The sequence below is a fragment of the Zosterops lateralis genome (assembly GCF_965231275.1).
Source record: "Zosterops lateralis genome assembly, chromosome: 7".
NCBI classification, from domain to species: domain Eukaryota; kingdom Metazoa; phylum Chordata; class Aves; order Passeriformes; family Zosteropidae; genus Zosterops; species Zosterops lateralis.
The window spans coordinates 20,570,741-20,585,589 of NC_139767.1; the positions used below are offsets into that span (position 1 = coordinate 20,570,741).

The 14,849-nt window shown below is 37.6% G+C and overlaps 1 protein-coding gene across 6 annotated transcripts in view; it reads left to right on the forward strand.

Annotated features, from left to right (window-relative positions):
- Positions 1 to 14,849, forward strand: part of COBLL1 (cordon-bleu WH2 repeat protein like 1) — a 77,346-nt gene that overhangs the window by 45,996 nt on the left and 16,501 nt on the right. For all 6 annotated transcript variants that reach the window (XM_083864990.1, XM_083864989.1, XM_083864993.1 and 3 more), the window contains exons 3-8: positions 1,739 to 1,940; positions 2,828 to 3,056; positions 4,717 to 4,755; positions 5,623 to 5,717; positions 5,842 to 6,081; positions 14,122 to 14,266. In XM_083864990.1, coding sequence (XP_083721116.1) covers positions 1,739 to 1,940; positions 2,828 to 3,056; positions 4,717 to 4,755; positions 5,623 to 5,717; positions 5,842 to 6,081; positions 14,122 to 14,266 — 950 coding nt within the window. The remainder of the gene's footprint in view (positions 1 to 1,738; positions 1,941 to 2,827; positions 3,057 to 4,716; positions 4,756 to 5,622; positions 5,718 to 5,841; positions 6,082 to 14,121; positions 14,267 to 14,849) is intronic.

Sequence of the window (14,849 nt, forward strand, 5' to 3'; positions counted from 1 at the left end):
AGTGGAGCGGGGGGGGGGGGGGGGGGGGGGGACGGGACTTAAAAGTCCATCATCCTCCAGTCAAGCAGGTTGCTTCTGGAAGTACCATTGGAAAGCAAATTTGCACTGAATCACTGTTCTCATGTACTAATTTGCATGTACTTGTTTGTCAGCAGCTGTTTCTCACTTACCATTCTCACTTATTAGTCACTTACTGTGACTCTGGTTAAGGTGAGGGTGTGCCCCTGTCACTGTGGTGCATTTCTATTGGACGGCTTTTTGGGCTCCTTGCTTGTCAATTCTTGCCTTGGTCATCTTTGATATTCTTACTCCTCTTCAATAACTGAAGGACAGCTTTTAAAACCAGCTGGTGTATAAAAATTCACCAGGAAAAAGGTAACGAGTAACTTAGTGGATACATTGGTAACCAAGAAAGGTCACTTCAGAAGTCTGCAGCCTCCTCTGGCTCCCTCCTCACTGGCCCCGCCCTGCTCTGCCCCCAGCCAGACGGGGGAGTGTCGAGATTTCCATTTGCAGCCCTTTTCTTTTAACCATGGGATGGATGTACTTGTTTTATTAAGGATTAGGAGTACCAGAGATGAAGTATTCCCTCATTCCCTCCTCCACATGTTTTTCAATTTCTCTGAGTTGTTTACTCAAGGCCTTCATATAAGTAGTCAATTTTTTTCCCTATCTTGAGTAAACAACCTTTTTTGTATTCCATATGGTCTCCTGGACAGCATAGCAAAGGGGCCAGGTTTTCCTTGCTCTAAGTTTGGTTCAGTTGTCTTGCAACTGAAGCAGGTTATGGGACACGCAGGAGATGCATTGAAATAAACTTTCTGGTTTAGCAATGTGAAGAGGGAGGAGCATTTCTGCATTTCTCATGTTATATATCATCTAGATGAAAGCATGGGAGTATATTGCATTCTTCTATACCTCTTCAGACCATCTGATAACTGCTTTTTCACACACTGGAGTACCATTTCTGTATGTCTTTTTGTTTATTTTTCCTCCTGCCTTTGTCTCCTGAGGCAGGTGTTCTCCTGCCACTTATGCAAGCAGAAGCTTTCCTCTGGAAAGGAAATATCTGTCAGTTTACAAACAGTTATCATCTTCTGGAACTGCAACATGTGCACCAGAGAGTCCAGCCCTGCTGCTAGAAATCAGAAGACAGTTTGCTTATGGAACATTTCTCCTTTTAAGATGAAGGGAAATGAGAATGATATTCTACAGCAAATTAAAGGGGGAAATTCGGTTTTCACAATAACTTCTAACATTGAGTCATTCTTAATTAATTTTACAGAACTGTATCATATTAAAAGTCTCCTTTAACTTACTTCTTAATAAATATATTAATGATCTTTGTTATCTAGAATTCTGCTTAATCTGATAGTTCTTTGTAGAAGCTATTTCCACATTTGGCTATGCTACCGGAATACTTGCCTCAGTTATGAGATTACATCTAAAATTGAAGATTTCTGATAAAGCCGTACCAGCCAAACCCTGTATTAATTTTGTCAGAGACACTTCAGCACTCTGTTCAAGTACTTGGCATCCTTTTCAAGCTGGTTTAATTTTCTTTTTAGTGGCTTTTTTTTTTTAATTATGTTTTTTAAAGCTTGAAGATATTTAAGTTGGTGTCTAGCAGTAATTATTTAGTTCTGGAAGGGAAAGGATGACTTGAATTAAATGTTTAGCAGCATGTCTTGTTATAACCTGCTTAATCTGTTGTGACAGTTCCATTTGTCTTTTACAGGAAGCCCATGATGGACTTGCTGATCTTTCTCTGTGCACAGTATCATTTAAATCCGTCAAGTTATACCATAGAGTTGGTATCAGCAGAAAATAGCCAGATTAAATTCAAACCCAACACACCAGTGGGAATGCTTGAAGTGGAAAAGGTGATTTTAAAGGCAAAACAAATGGATAAGAAGAAACCTGCTCCAGTTATACCAGAGGTGAGAAGTAAAATTAAGCATATTGAGAAATTAGAATTACTGCTGTATTCAACAAATTGAGCTGGTAGCTCATCCTCCTGTTTCAGTGTTTCCCATTATCTTTCATCCTCTCACCTTGAAGCTCTGTGAAATGCTTTAGTCTGTTTTTGACAAGCTCCTCTTAGGTAAAATACATCTCAATTTGTTGCAGCTAACATCTTTGCTGCTGAAAGAAGGAAATATTACAGTATTATTTGAAATCCCATGCTTTATCAGCCTTATGAAAAATTCTGCAGATGAAGTGTGGCTGACTACAGCCTTGAACAAACTGAAAATCAACATCTTGTACCATCTGTCATGCTGTGATATATGTACCCTTCTGATTATATGTTCATTTTCCTTCAATACATACTGTTCTCTCTTGGCTTTTTTTATATACTCTCAAGAGGGCAGGAGCTTTAAGAAGCGCTAAACCAATTTCTGGATGTTGCCTGAATCTTTCCTTTCACCTTTGTTGTTCTGCTACACAGAAGAATACTGACTTTTAATTTATCTAAAGCACACAGAGAGGGCCAGGAGAGCTCTTCTGCTGCCCTTCTGCACACGTGTTCACAGGCTGTCCTGGTGGCTCATCTCCTGACTTCCAGAGCTGCCCAGTATAACCCTCCAGGCACCTACCCTGCTGCACAGGCACTGCTGAAGGAGAACACAGTCTACTTCATGTGTCCTTTTCTTGCCTGGAAGGGAATAGCAAAATAGTTCTTCGTTTCTTATTTAATGTTTCTGAACCTGCAGCACTGGTCAAGTTGGCCATAAGTGGAATTCTTGTGATTATTGTGAGGCTGTTGTAAAAGTGCCATTTCTTTCAGAATTTGTGCCAGTACTTATTGGAATTTTCTTCTCTTTAGCAAACAGTAAGAGTAGTGATAAACTACAAGAAGACACAGAAAACAGTAGTAAGAGTTAGTCCACATTCACCCCTTCAAGAACTCATACCAATTATCAGTAGCAAATGTGAGTTTGATCCTTCACACACTCTACTGCTGAAGAGTTACCAGTCTCAAGAGCCCCTTGATATGACAAAATCTCTTAATGACCTTGGACTAAGAGAACTATATGCCATGGATGTCAGTCAAGGTAAGATAACTTTTGTAAATTGCTGTTAGATAAAAGATAATTGCTTAATAATTGTATACATGTTGTTGAGTTTTTTATTTATAAAAATATTTTCTAGAAATTCAGTATATATATTTCACTGCTCTTCCACAAAATCGAAACTGACTCATGTACCTGGACTTTTGTTTTCAGAAGTGCTGTATAAAAGTTCCATTTCCTAACCAAGTGTTCACCACCAGCAGAGTTAGCTGAGTACAAATCCTCCCTTAAATGTAAAGCCTTCTTTTTCTTCCCTCACACCTTCCCCACAAACTCCAACATCCTATTTCCCTTAGCTCCTACGTGACATCATGATGACCTGAAAAGGATAGAAATTTTAGAGAAAATTAGTTTTCTTTAAAATAATGTTAAATTTTTAAGGCATTAGAGTATTCTGATGGTCTTTATGTATATTTCTGAGTGCTGCTTGCTAATTTTATAGATTGTGAAGGAATAATAATTGTCTTTTTAATTCTGGTCCAATAGGGACACAGTTTTTTGTACTAACTTTCTAATATTTGTACAGGTATTCCTAGGCCAGATTTTAACTTCATCTGGACAGGTTACAGGTTTACTATACTGTAATTAAAAATTTTGTACAGAGTGGTTTGTTTCATTTCAGACATTCCTCACAGGAAATTTTACTTTAGTGTAGAAAGCAGTAATATTGATTGACTCACTCCTGTTATTGAGCACTGTTTTGTTTGCTTGATTTTAATTCTGCTTAAAACTTGTGGGGCTTGTTGGGGTTTTGTTTCTCTTTGCCCCTCTTTTTGCCTAAATATGGTAACCTTACTTTGGTGGTTACAGTTTCAAGAATTCTCTCAGTTTACTTGGTGAAGGTCAGAATGATGGATTTGGACAGTATTTCATTTTTCCACAGAGAAAACAAAAATGAAATACCTTTCTTTTCCACACTGAAAACCAACCTATTTTAACTTGCCTAAATGTGTTACTTTGACTATGTGTGCTCCCGAGTGCATTTGGTTTTTTTGTCTGGTTATTTACTGCTTTCATCTACAGACTGGAAAAGCTGCTTTTTGCATGATAAGTTGTGTGTTTCACTTGAAGCAACAGCCAAAAATACCAGGGCATATATGCTTTCTACACAGCAGTGCCCTGCTAGGAAATTTCGATATTTTTTGGTTCTCTTAATACAAATTAGTTCAGTGTTTCAATTTTGCAGGCAAGTTCAAAGCTCTGAATTTTCCATTATCTTTATGAAAGTAAATGATGAGGTGTATCTTTTACTTAAAAATTTTTACTTAAAAATTCCAATTTTATTTTATTAATATTGTATTTTATTTTTACATTCCTCTTTGTTTACCAGGTTTGGACTGCCTAACCATCCAAACCAGAGCAAACTATTCTACATACTGATTTTTCTCTTTGTTTCAGAAATAAAAGTGGAGCCTCCCTACTTATGTGCATAGTTGCAGTCTGTGTTGTGTGTCTTCCAGCTCAAGTTCTTGAATGATTAAAGTATTAGGCCGTAAAGATGTACATCCTTTTACTTCTGCAAAGTATCCAGTTAATTTTTCTCTAATGTTAAAGATCCAGCTTGACTTTCTTTGTTTGTGTGTTGTCACTACATCCTTGATCCAGATTCACATTTTCTGTATTTCTTTTTGTCTTTCTGTAGCTGCATCACCAGTTGATTTAAATTTACCATCTTTTCAAGGTATGATTTACTGAAAGTGGCAGTGAAACTTAGCACTTATGGGACATTAGCACCTTGCTTAACTGTGACATGAGTAATAACTCTATCCTATCTTAAATGCATATTAAAAATGATAGTGCGGAATTGGATATACACAGCTATATGGAAAGTATTTTTGTGTAGTTTTACCCTACCTAGATCAATTTCTTCAGTTTCAGGTATGTTTATATTGATACTTTTACCAGACTTGTTGATTTCTGTTGCTCATTACATGTGCATTCAATGGGAGGATTTATTGAAGAAAGTTCATTCTAGTAAAATTTAACAAAAGTCAGTCATGAGATTTGCAAATCCTCTGCATAAATAAAGCAATTTAAGGAAGATAAATTCTGCAAGATAATGAGAATAGATTTGACTGTCTTTACTATGAATCCCACACAGTTACGTGTGCACTGATTGAGTGTTTGGGTGATCTTTCTCCATCTCCTTCACACCACGTGCAGGCTGGGACCTGGCTTGTCCCACTTCACACTTTGCCATAAATTTAAGCCAGTAGGAATGGAGAGCTGAAAATTCTGATGCTCTTTTTCCCTTTTACTACCTTTGTGATATGAACCATAGCATATGACAAGTGGGGTGGGCTGGATTAAGTGCTGGTATTAAGAGCCGCTGAAACTCATCTGCCCTGAATTCTGAGAAGGGAGAGGAAGAACATGGATGATAGGCAAACTGTTCATTTTGCAGTGCCTAGAAAAATTATTGATACAGGTGATTTATTACATATTTTGTATATCATTGCAGGAGGTTTATGACATGGTGAAATAGTAAGAATGTAGGAGAAATATTTCTCCACGAAATAACATCTAGAACTATTGTTTTCTGTTTCAGGCTCCTACCAATCTGAAAACATAGATGTTCTGAAGGAGAAAGAAAACAAAGGATTTTTCAGCTTTTTTCAACGAAACAAGAAGAAAAGAGAACAAGTAAGATGTTCCTTTGTATAAGGAAAACTTCTAGAGACATACTCACTTTGAGCAATCAGCACTGTTGATTATTTTCCAGAAAACATATGCAACTTGGGTTTCTTTTTATTTCCCACACTTCAAGGCTGCCAGTGCCCCAGCAACTCCATTGATGAGCAAGCCAAGGCCAACGTTTATCACGAGGTCTAACACTGTCAGCAAGCAGTATGACTCTAACACCCTGCCAGCTGAGATGCCCAAGAAGCGCAGAGCTCCTCTGCCGCCCATGCCCAGCTCCCAGAGCGCTCCCCAGGAACTCGCACGGGCCCAGCTCAGACCCACGTCTGACATTGTGAAATCCAACAGCTTTGATAGGAGTGAACAGGTCAGTTACGTTTGCTTCACTTCTCCTAGGAAGTACAGACATCATAACCCTCATAACCCTGTTGTTAATGTGATGAGGCTTGAAATAAATGGAAAATAAAAGTCAAGTAATTGCTTAAAAAAAATTTAGCTAGAAAACAACTATAGAAATTGAGTGATGTGTTCCTTTTAAACTTGATAACCAAAGTAGCTGCTGTGTTTTGAAAAGGTAAAACCAACTTCTTATTTAAATCAGTCTTGTAAGCATGTTTTTGTTCTTTTGGATGAATGCTTTATATATTTAAATAGAGAAGGTGGTCTCACTTTATTATAACTAGTAATTATTCCTGTTAATTTTGAATGTTTTAGTTACATAGGATGATGACTAGTTTGTTCTTTGCACTATATTGTAGAACAAAGTGGACACAGGGAGCAGTCTAAACATTGTTCCCAGCAAGTTAAAGTAAGATTTTTATTTTAAAAATTGGCCTGTGTTCTATTGAAACTATGAGATCTGGGCTAACTATTTATGTAACCTATATATATATGTATATCCCATGGCATGCAGAAATTCTGCCAGTAGAATTTGTGAGAATTGATGCATTAACTGCTATCCTGGTATTGCACATATTGTCAATTGTGAATTCCAATTAAAGATCAAGGTTAAAATGTTTGTTATATATATCTTTAAATTTATTTCATACTTTGCTTTGAATACAGTATCTAAAGGTGGTCTTTAGATATGAGGTTATTGACATGCTAGAAAAATTAATGCAGAACTAAGTGAAATCCAAGTCTGAGGGATTAATTTTGAGTTAGACTTGGCGACAAGAAATTTCAGATTTATACCTTTATCTTTATACAATAATTTAGTCTTTCACTGATGCACAGAACCACAAGAGAGCACTGTTTAACAGAAGTTCTGCCTTTGTGTATTGTATCCTGCTGAACAGCTTTGTCATTTGAAGAAGACAAAGGGTTCTTTCTGAATTTTAGTAAAAGGAACCTTTGGGAGAGTTAGAAAATGATGTTTTGTTTTGTTTTTTTTTTTTACTTTACCATGTTTCTCTTTTAATTGAATTCAATTTCTTAAAAAATAGCTTATTAATGTTAACATGCTTTAAATGATTAATATCCTGTTATGTCTAAAAGTAATGTATGACTGCTTAACTGTCACTCAAGCAATTGGTTAGATTTATTATTTTGTACTGACATTTCTTTACTGATCTAAAGTGTTCTGGCTGAAGTTGAATAGTTTACAAATAGAGGACATCCAGATCAAGTTATATTTTTATGTATACTTTCTATGTTGTACTACTTTGTGCAACTCACTTAACATTTAGAGGCTTTTGGCACACTTTTTCTAAGGTGACTTCTCTCTCATTGGGAATAGTGATTTATCAGAAAATGTAGTGCTTGGGACTTTAATGTGGACAAATATTTACTCTTTCCTTTGAATTTTACTAATTTAAATAAAATATTTTGTCATTTGGTATTTGGCATAGTACATATTGTTTAACTTATCAGGGAACTTCTGATTAGCATCCTGTGGGAGACTTTCTTGGAAAATAAAGTTCCTGCTTGGAAGAGTACTGAGACGTTTTCAGAGACAGCCTTCCTGCAGTACAAGAGTAGTCTGTTCTCCTAAGTGAGAAAAGGAATAATCATAAAAACAAACACTTTAATTTTAAACAGTCTTATTTAAATGTGCTCCTGAAAGAACTCAAATGCAAAAATCAAAGGGGACAGAAGAATTCCCAGAAAGAAATACATAGATACTTCTTGGACATGCAGAGGTTCTCTTAAGAATGCAAAAGTAAGCCTGCCAAATGGCAGAAGATGCCAATAGCAAGAAATTTGTAAATTACTGGCAAGCATAAATCCAAAGTTAAAGGATGAGGTAATCTATGTTTTATTTTAGCAAGGTGTTCCTCACAGGCTACCTGAAACTTTAATTGAAAAAGTGAGATACAAAGCAGACAGACAAAACACAAGATAGGACAAAAGGTGGCTGCAGTTCAGAGTGCGGGGTAGTGACTCCAAGTCAGACTGTTTGTAATGTGGAGTTCCCAAGAAGCTGGTAGTATGGCCAGTACTGTTAAATATCTTTATGAACAATCTACATCATGGAAATGAATCTACCTTTAAGAAACTTGAAGTTGGGACCAGAATGGGCAGAGAGGCAGGAACTCCAGCCACCACTCAGGGAGGCACTGACAGGCTGAATGACATTTAAAAAGTATTCATATGAAATTCTTTGTGTAGAGTGAAGTAATCCAAGCACCAGTACAGGCTGAGGTCTGGTCATGCCATCCACCTTGAATCCAGTGTACTCAGTAATTTTATGCTACACCTGCACTACTGTGTCCAGATTTTTTTCCTGTAGTTCAAGACAGAGATTGAAAACAGGCCACCATGATGTTTAAAGGCTTGGAGAAAATAAATGTTTTAATGGAAAGAAGGCTCAGATAGTATCTAATCACATTCTTCTGATATCTGGACAGGGAAATCTGAGGTATATTCTTCACAAGGGTACAATGTGGCAGGATGAGAACCAATGGGCATTAGCCTCTCCAAAGGAAATTACATTCAGACTGAGGAACAAAACTCAACACTGTGAGAAGTGACTGTTGGAATCGGTCTTAAGAAATGGCAGAAGCTTCTTTGGTGGAAATGTTTGAGATTCTCCTTGACAGGCTCTAGCAATAACCAATAATAAAGTGTAAGAATTTGTTTTCAGCAGAAGGTTGGGCCAAATTATCTCAAAATGTCACACTTAATCCAGGTCATCTCTCAGTAAATGAGGCCAGTAAAATAGTCACACTAGATAACAAGTATTTAATTGTAAACAACATAAGAATTTGGTCTATTGTATTCTCTGCTGTTGAAAATGTATGTCCTGCTGATTGGACTTAGTCTCTCTCAGGTTACTCACCAGGCTGATTGGTGTATCCACTGGGGTACTTAGTATGTCTGGGAATTTCTCTGCAACTTCAGTGACCAATGAAGTTAATTTACAAAAGTGAAGATATACTTTTTTTTTTTTTCTTAAGGGTCACTTTTTATCTCCTTTTGCCTCACCAGAAGCGCTTCATTGCAAGTCATACTGCGTTTAACAATGCCTAAGTTCCTTAGCCTGCCTTTCAGTTTACCTGGCAGACTGGATACAAAGTTTATTTCTTCTTTGGACCAGGATGACCTTCTGCATGGGTCCTGTTATGGACAAATATTTTTTGTAACATCCACAAGGAAGACAAAGTGAAATATCAGTTTTCCCCGGATAAACTGACCACCTAGTTTTGAGAGAAATGCGTTAAAGTAGTAACATCTCATTTCACAACAGTGAAATGAGTCAACTTCAAGGGAACAGAGTTCCCACTATTGTCTTTCTTCAAATTCTCAACATACTGTAGTCCAGTTTCTCACAGTGTGACAAAGGGTTTTAATGTTTACCTTGTACAGCTTCCCTGCTACTTTTCCATTAAATGAACTGCTTTCTCTTTATGTGAGTAATTACATTCTCATATGAGGGTTGGAATTTTTTCTGCCTCCATTTCCAGGTGATTATAGAATTAGTTTTTAGGGACATGGTCCTATTTTTAGAGGAGAAAATAGTACAGTGGATGTTGGGTACCTTTTACAAGTTATTACATAGGATAATTTGCTTATTTCTCTACATGAGGCCTCGAAGATGCCTCATAAGCTTAAATGGTTAATGTTTGTCCAGCAAATTTCTATGTTCAATCAGGTGGAAAAAAAGCATGTTAGTCTCTTAATATTGAAATCTTTCACTTATTTGTCAGTTCTCGTTCTAGGCAAGATGACTCTTGTCAGAAGCATGTTTAGAACTAGCAAGTTTAAATACACTTGCAGCTAGAGAGGACTCTCAAGGGTTTTTGCAGTGTTTTTGTATAATTTAGTGTGAGTATCTTCAATTTCCATAAAAGTGGTTGCAATTTTCTAGTAATAACACTTCTTCAAAAGAAAATAATTTGATTATACCCAAAATACCACAGTTGATTTTCTTGCTACTGCTTTGTTTATAAAAGCTGGACTGATGCATTTGCATTTTATCCCATTATTGTTTCTCTCTTTACCCTATTTACAGTTATTGAAAGGAGCATGCATATACTGTGCTTGGGTAGGAACAATTAAGTGAAGATTTTTATTTAAAACATTTACAGTTTAAAATAATGGATAGAACTTCTCAACTGTAGAAATACAAATTGCTGTTACTTATACAACCCTAGCTCCTAAAGAAATCTGACTCTCCAGGCTATCTCTTAAAAAAGAAAGGGAAGAAGAGGATGGGAGAATGGGGAAAGGGTGGGAAGCATCTAAACCGTAAAGTATTTCTGAAAAGATTTTTTTTAGTCATTGTCACAGGACAGCTTAGTTAGGATTTCTGTGATGGGTGAGTTCCATTCTGAAGAAATTACACCAGAGGCTTGCTTGCCTGCAGCTTGGTGGTCAGCTTTTTAAAGGAGAAGTTGGGCAATGATGCATTGAGCACTATGGACAGCAGGAAAGCTTTGGGTGGAGTCAGGGTTACCAGAGAAAAGAGAGTGCTCAGGCCTATCTGAAGTTACATGAAGATAATCTGATATTATTCTGAGATGTTTCAGAACTGGTGGTGATGTTGCATGCATCCGATTTTCAGTGTATCAAATGCATAACTTTACTCCTTTATTGTGTTTGCTCCTGTACCAGCAAGATAAATCTTAGGAGAAAATAGTCATATTGGTTGTTTGGACAGAATATCACCAGCTGAGTTTCTCCAAATATATTCTGTATGTCTATTCTTTCCAGCGGATCAGAGGTATATTACTGCCTTTGTAGTATTTAGGATAAGTTTAAGTATTTTGGGAAGTTTAAGCTATATAATAGAAATTGAGTGCACGAGTTACTGTAGGAGCAAATACATATTTTTTTGCTGTTACTCCTTGGACATATGTTTGCCTGCATACACAAAGCGAAGAAAGAAATATTAGCAATATGAGTAGCAATGTGCTTTGCTATCCCTACATGATACAGTCACCTATGTATCTCTGTTAAACATAGATATGTATGGAGGAAAAGAAGTAGGATGTGGTGATAAGAAAATCTCTGTCTAGTGACCCTTGGTGTGAGGTAGGCTTTCTAGCACACTGAAATGCTCCACTACTGCTGTATTCTTTCCTAATGCTTCTTGGTTTTTGCTTCCATTGCAGCTTCAAAATTACTGTGCCTTAATTTTTATTTGCTTCTTTGAAATGATAAGAAGGGCAAGGCACTATGTCTGCCACTGCTTACAGAGGATGGAACTTGGGAAGCACTGGCAAGCATTAGTAGTGTGTTTGCTTTGGGTGGGATTTGGTGCCAAATTTGAGACTAAAAAGTTTTCATATCCACCCTTGCTTGTTGCAGGATGAGGAGGGTGTATGGTATTAAAAGTAGAACTCCTGCATATGTTATAGAAGTTATGACAGAGTTCACTGGTGTTTCTGCATAAACACAGTTAATTACTTTAGTGATCCTAACAAGAATTTTAATTTAAATGTAACTGATATAGCACTGGTTATCATAGGCAGTTGGTATGACACATGAACACCCAGATGTATATTCCAAACCTTTGTCAGATATGTCTTAATAACATTATTTTAATTTTTTTCCATCTGTTTAAAGTACTATTTTAACATTACAGCCTTTGTTAGGATTTGAAAGCTCTTAATATTCATATGTTGAATAATTCCTGAGAAAATCTGTTCAACACTTGAACCTTTACTGGAACATTTAGTACTTTCTTGAAATCTCTCTTTGCAAATTGTTTGTTTCTTTGGATGCAAAGGGCAGTGGAAAGGCTTATAAAAATCTTCTAGTAGCATTTGTGCTCTTATGCTGAGAACATTACTCCCCCCCTACACGCACACTTGTGCTGTGCAGAAGGGAACTCTGGTGACATCTGCTCGGCTGAGCGGGCGCGCGCGGAGCTGGGCGCCAGCAGAGCTGCCGAGGGAGCCCGCGTGGAGCACAAGAGGTGCAGACCTTGGAACGGGGAGATGTGGCTTTGTGCAGAGCAGAGGGGCTGGAGCCTGAGCACAGCTGCCAGAGAGGAGACAAACACAGCTGCCCAACTGTGAGGAGGAAATACTTCAGCAACAAAAAAAGCTTCGTTTGGGGAAATAATATTGTATTTGATATCCCCTCCTAAATAAATTCAAAGGCTGAATGCTATTGATTATTTTTACTTTTTAAGAACTATTTTGGAACTGTGAATAAGAAATTATAAAAGTGTAAAGTGTGTTTTGTTGTGTGACATTTTAATCTAGAAACTGGCTTGTTTAAAAACTACTCAAGCATGCAAGTAATTTTAATTAGGAGTGCTGTGTTCCTATCCTCTGGTGTTCTTAAAAGAACAACTCACCTTGTGCTTTGTGTTTTCTCTTTTAAACTGTGACTCTTGCTTTGCTGTAAAAGGTTTGAGTTGCTTGCTCTGGCATTATAGTGATGGGTAGAATTGTGTGTACACTTTTGGGCAGTGGTGCTCCTTATAGTGCAGTATCTGTGGCTCTGTTGTACCTGGTATCAGGGTGGGACAAAGCAGATGACAGAGGGTGCCCAGGGTGGCTCAGAGGATAGTTTTTCATTCAAAGCCCTGCTCAGTCATTCAGGTATTGTGCTGCAATCTCAGGGGAGCTGCCAAACGCTGCCTGAAAGACACCTTGTGCCAGTATCTTTACTGTTGTAATTTTCTTTATAGACTTGGTTGTATGCAACCAAATACTCTAGCTTTTGGTCTTTAATATCCCACTTGCTGTGGAATTTTTGGATATTTGTTCAGTGGTAGCTTTCTAAATGATAAGCATCTTTTTCTATGAAATTGACATGGTCAACAATTCTATTGTTTGATGGTTTTGGAAGGATTGTCAGTGATACAAGAATATGTTGCTGTCTCTTTGCCTTCTCTGTTCCTTGATATTGTGTTTTGTGAAGTGGGCTGATTAATGGAAGCACAGAGAAGCTCTCTAGAGATGACCCCACACCTAACTGCAGTGTGGATCCTTCTAGAGAGAAATGAATGTCACTGCAGGATTTTATTATACTGTTGAGTAGACAAGTGATAGGAATCAGAATTACTACAGAAACAGGCGGTTGTGTCCAGTTCCAGAATGTGTTCCTTTATTGCTGGGATCCTGAACATTGTCCATTTAGTAGATGTGTATATAATTTTCTTCAGTATAACTGTAGTTAAGATTGTAAGGCAAATTTACAACCATTGTCTTTCTGAGACAGAAAATGTGTTTCTAAACAGCTTAAAATGCAACTGGACTGCTGTGTCATAAAAATATGAGGTCTTCAGAAGGTATCCTTTGTTCATTTTTTAATTGTTTTGATTATTTGTGAATTAAATTTTTTTACTTTTGCTACAATAATGAGTGTAGGGCCATCCGTGCATCTTTCCCAACAAACGAGGACATTACTATGCTGTAACATCAATAGGTACACCTTTTTTTTGCAACTTACTAAATTTAACTTTGTTTAATATTATGAGACAGTTGTACTTGAGGATAAGTTTTGAAATTAGGCATTCCAAAAATGTCTATGAAAGTTCAGGTATTTCAAGGAGGGAAGGGAATTTATAATAATTATGTGTACGGGCCAATTAGGACTGCTGTTGAAAGAATGGAGAAGGAAACACTCTCTTATGTCGTTGTGGTGGGGTTTAGTCGAAACTTCTTTCCACAATGATTTTAGCTACTTTTAGAAAAGATTTATTTTGGGTTTGTAGAATAGCCTTTGGGCATAAAAGAATTCAAATTCTGTTATACACTATATGTAACAACTGATTTTCTTTTATTGCTCTATGTTGCACCTCCGTGAATATATTCAATTACTTGAGAAAATCTTTTTTTTAAAAAAACAACTCCTTGCAGGAATTAAGATGAAACACACAATACATTTGGTAATACGTTCTCTCTTTCCCAAACGTATATTATAAATAATTCTGGAGAATAATTATGGGAGCTGTTTGGCTGTTTCTCACTGATTGCTAATGATGCTCCTGCCCTGTCTCCCTGGCCAGGCCCCCATGGGATTGGTGCGGAAGGGCTCCCTGCCGCTCAGCGACACCGCTGCCGTGAACTCCTCTCTGCGCAGGATGAAGCGCAAGGCGCCCTCGCCACCCTCCCGAGCACCAGAAGATCAAAGTGAAAGCAGTAATGAGCCTGGTAATCTTTTTATGCTGTTTAATTGGGAGGCAACAGAAAGTATAGCTGGCTAAACATTAAAGTAACGCCACCTCTATGAGATAAGAACCTCAAGCGAGCAACCACAAAACTGCAGATGCAAAGAATACATTTAATTTTGTTACCTCACCAACCGGGGAAGCCTCAAAGCACACCGGGGCAGAGGCACTCAGGTGGGAACATGGGCACTGCAGAGCTTGGGCCAGGCCAGACAACTGCCAAACCTGCTCCCTTCCCTCTGTGTCAGGGATTCACACAGGTGTTTTTACCATGGTGCTTTGATCTTTCCCACAGCAGGGCAGGAATCTGCAGCATGTCCCATAAGATGCCTTGTAAGTCTATGACAGGCCTGTATTATCTGAACACAGGTGTTCCACTTGTCAAACACACAAGATTAAAGAGCAATTAATAGCATATGTGGGGTTTTGCACCCCTACTGCAAGTCACTTGAGTGTGCTTACGATCCTCCTCACCAATCCTGTTGTTTTCCCACAAGTGTGAGGAAGAGTTATTTAGAGCATGCAGATCAGAAAAAAACCCAGACAATACCAAATTAATTACCATT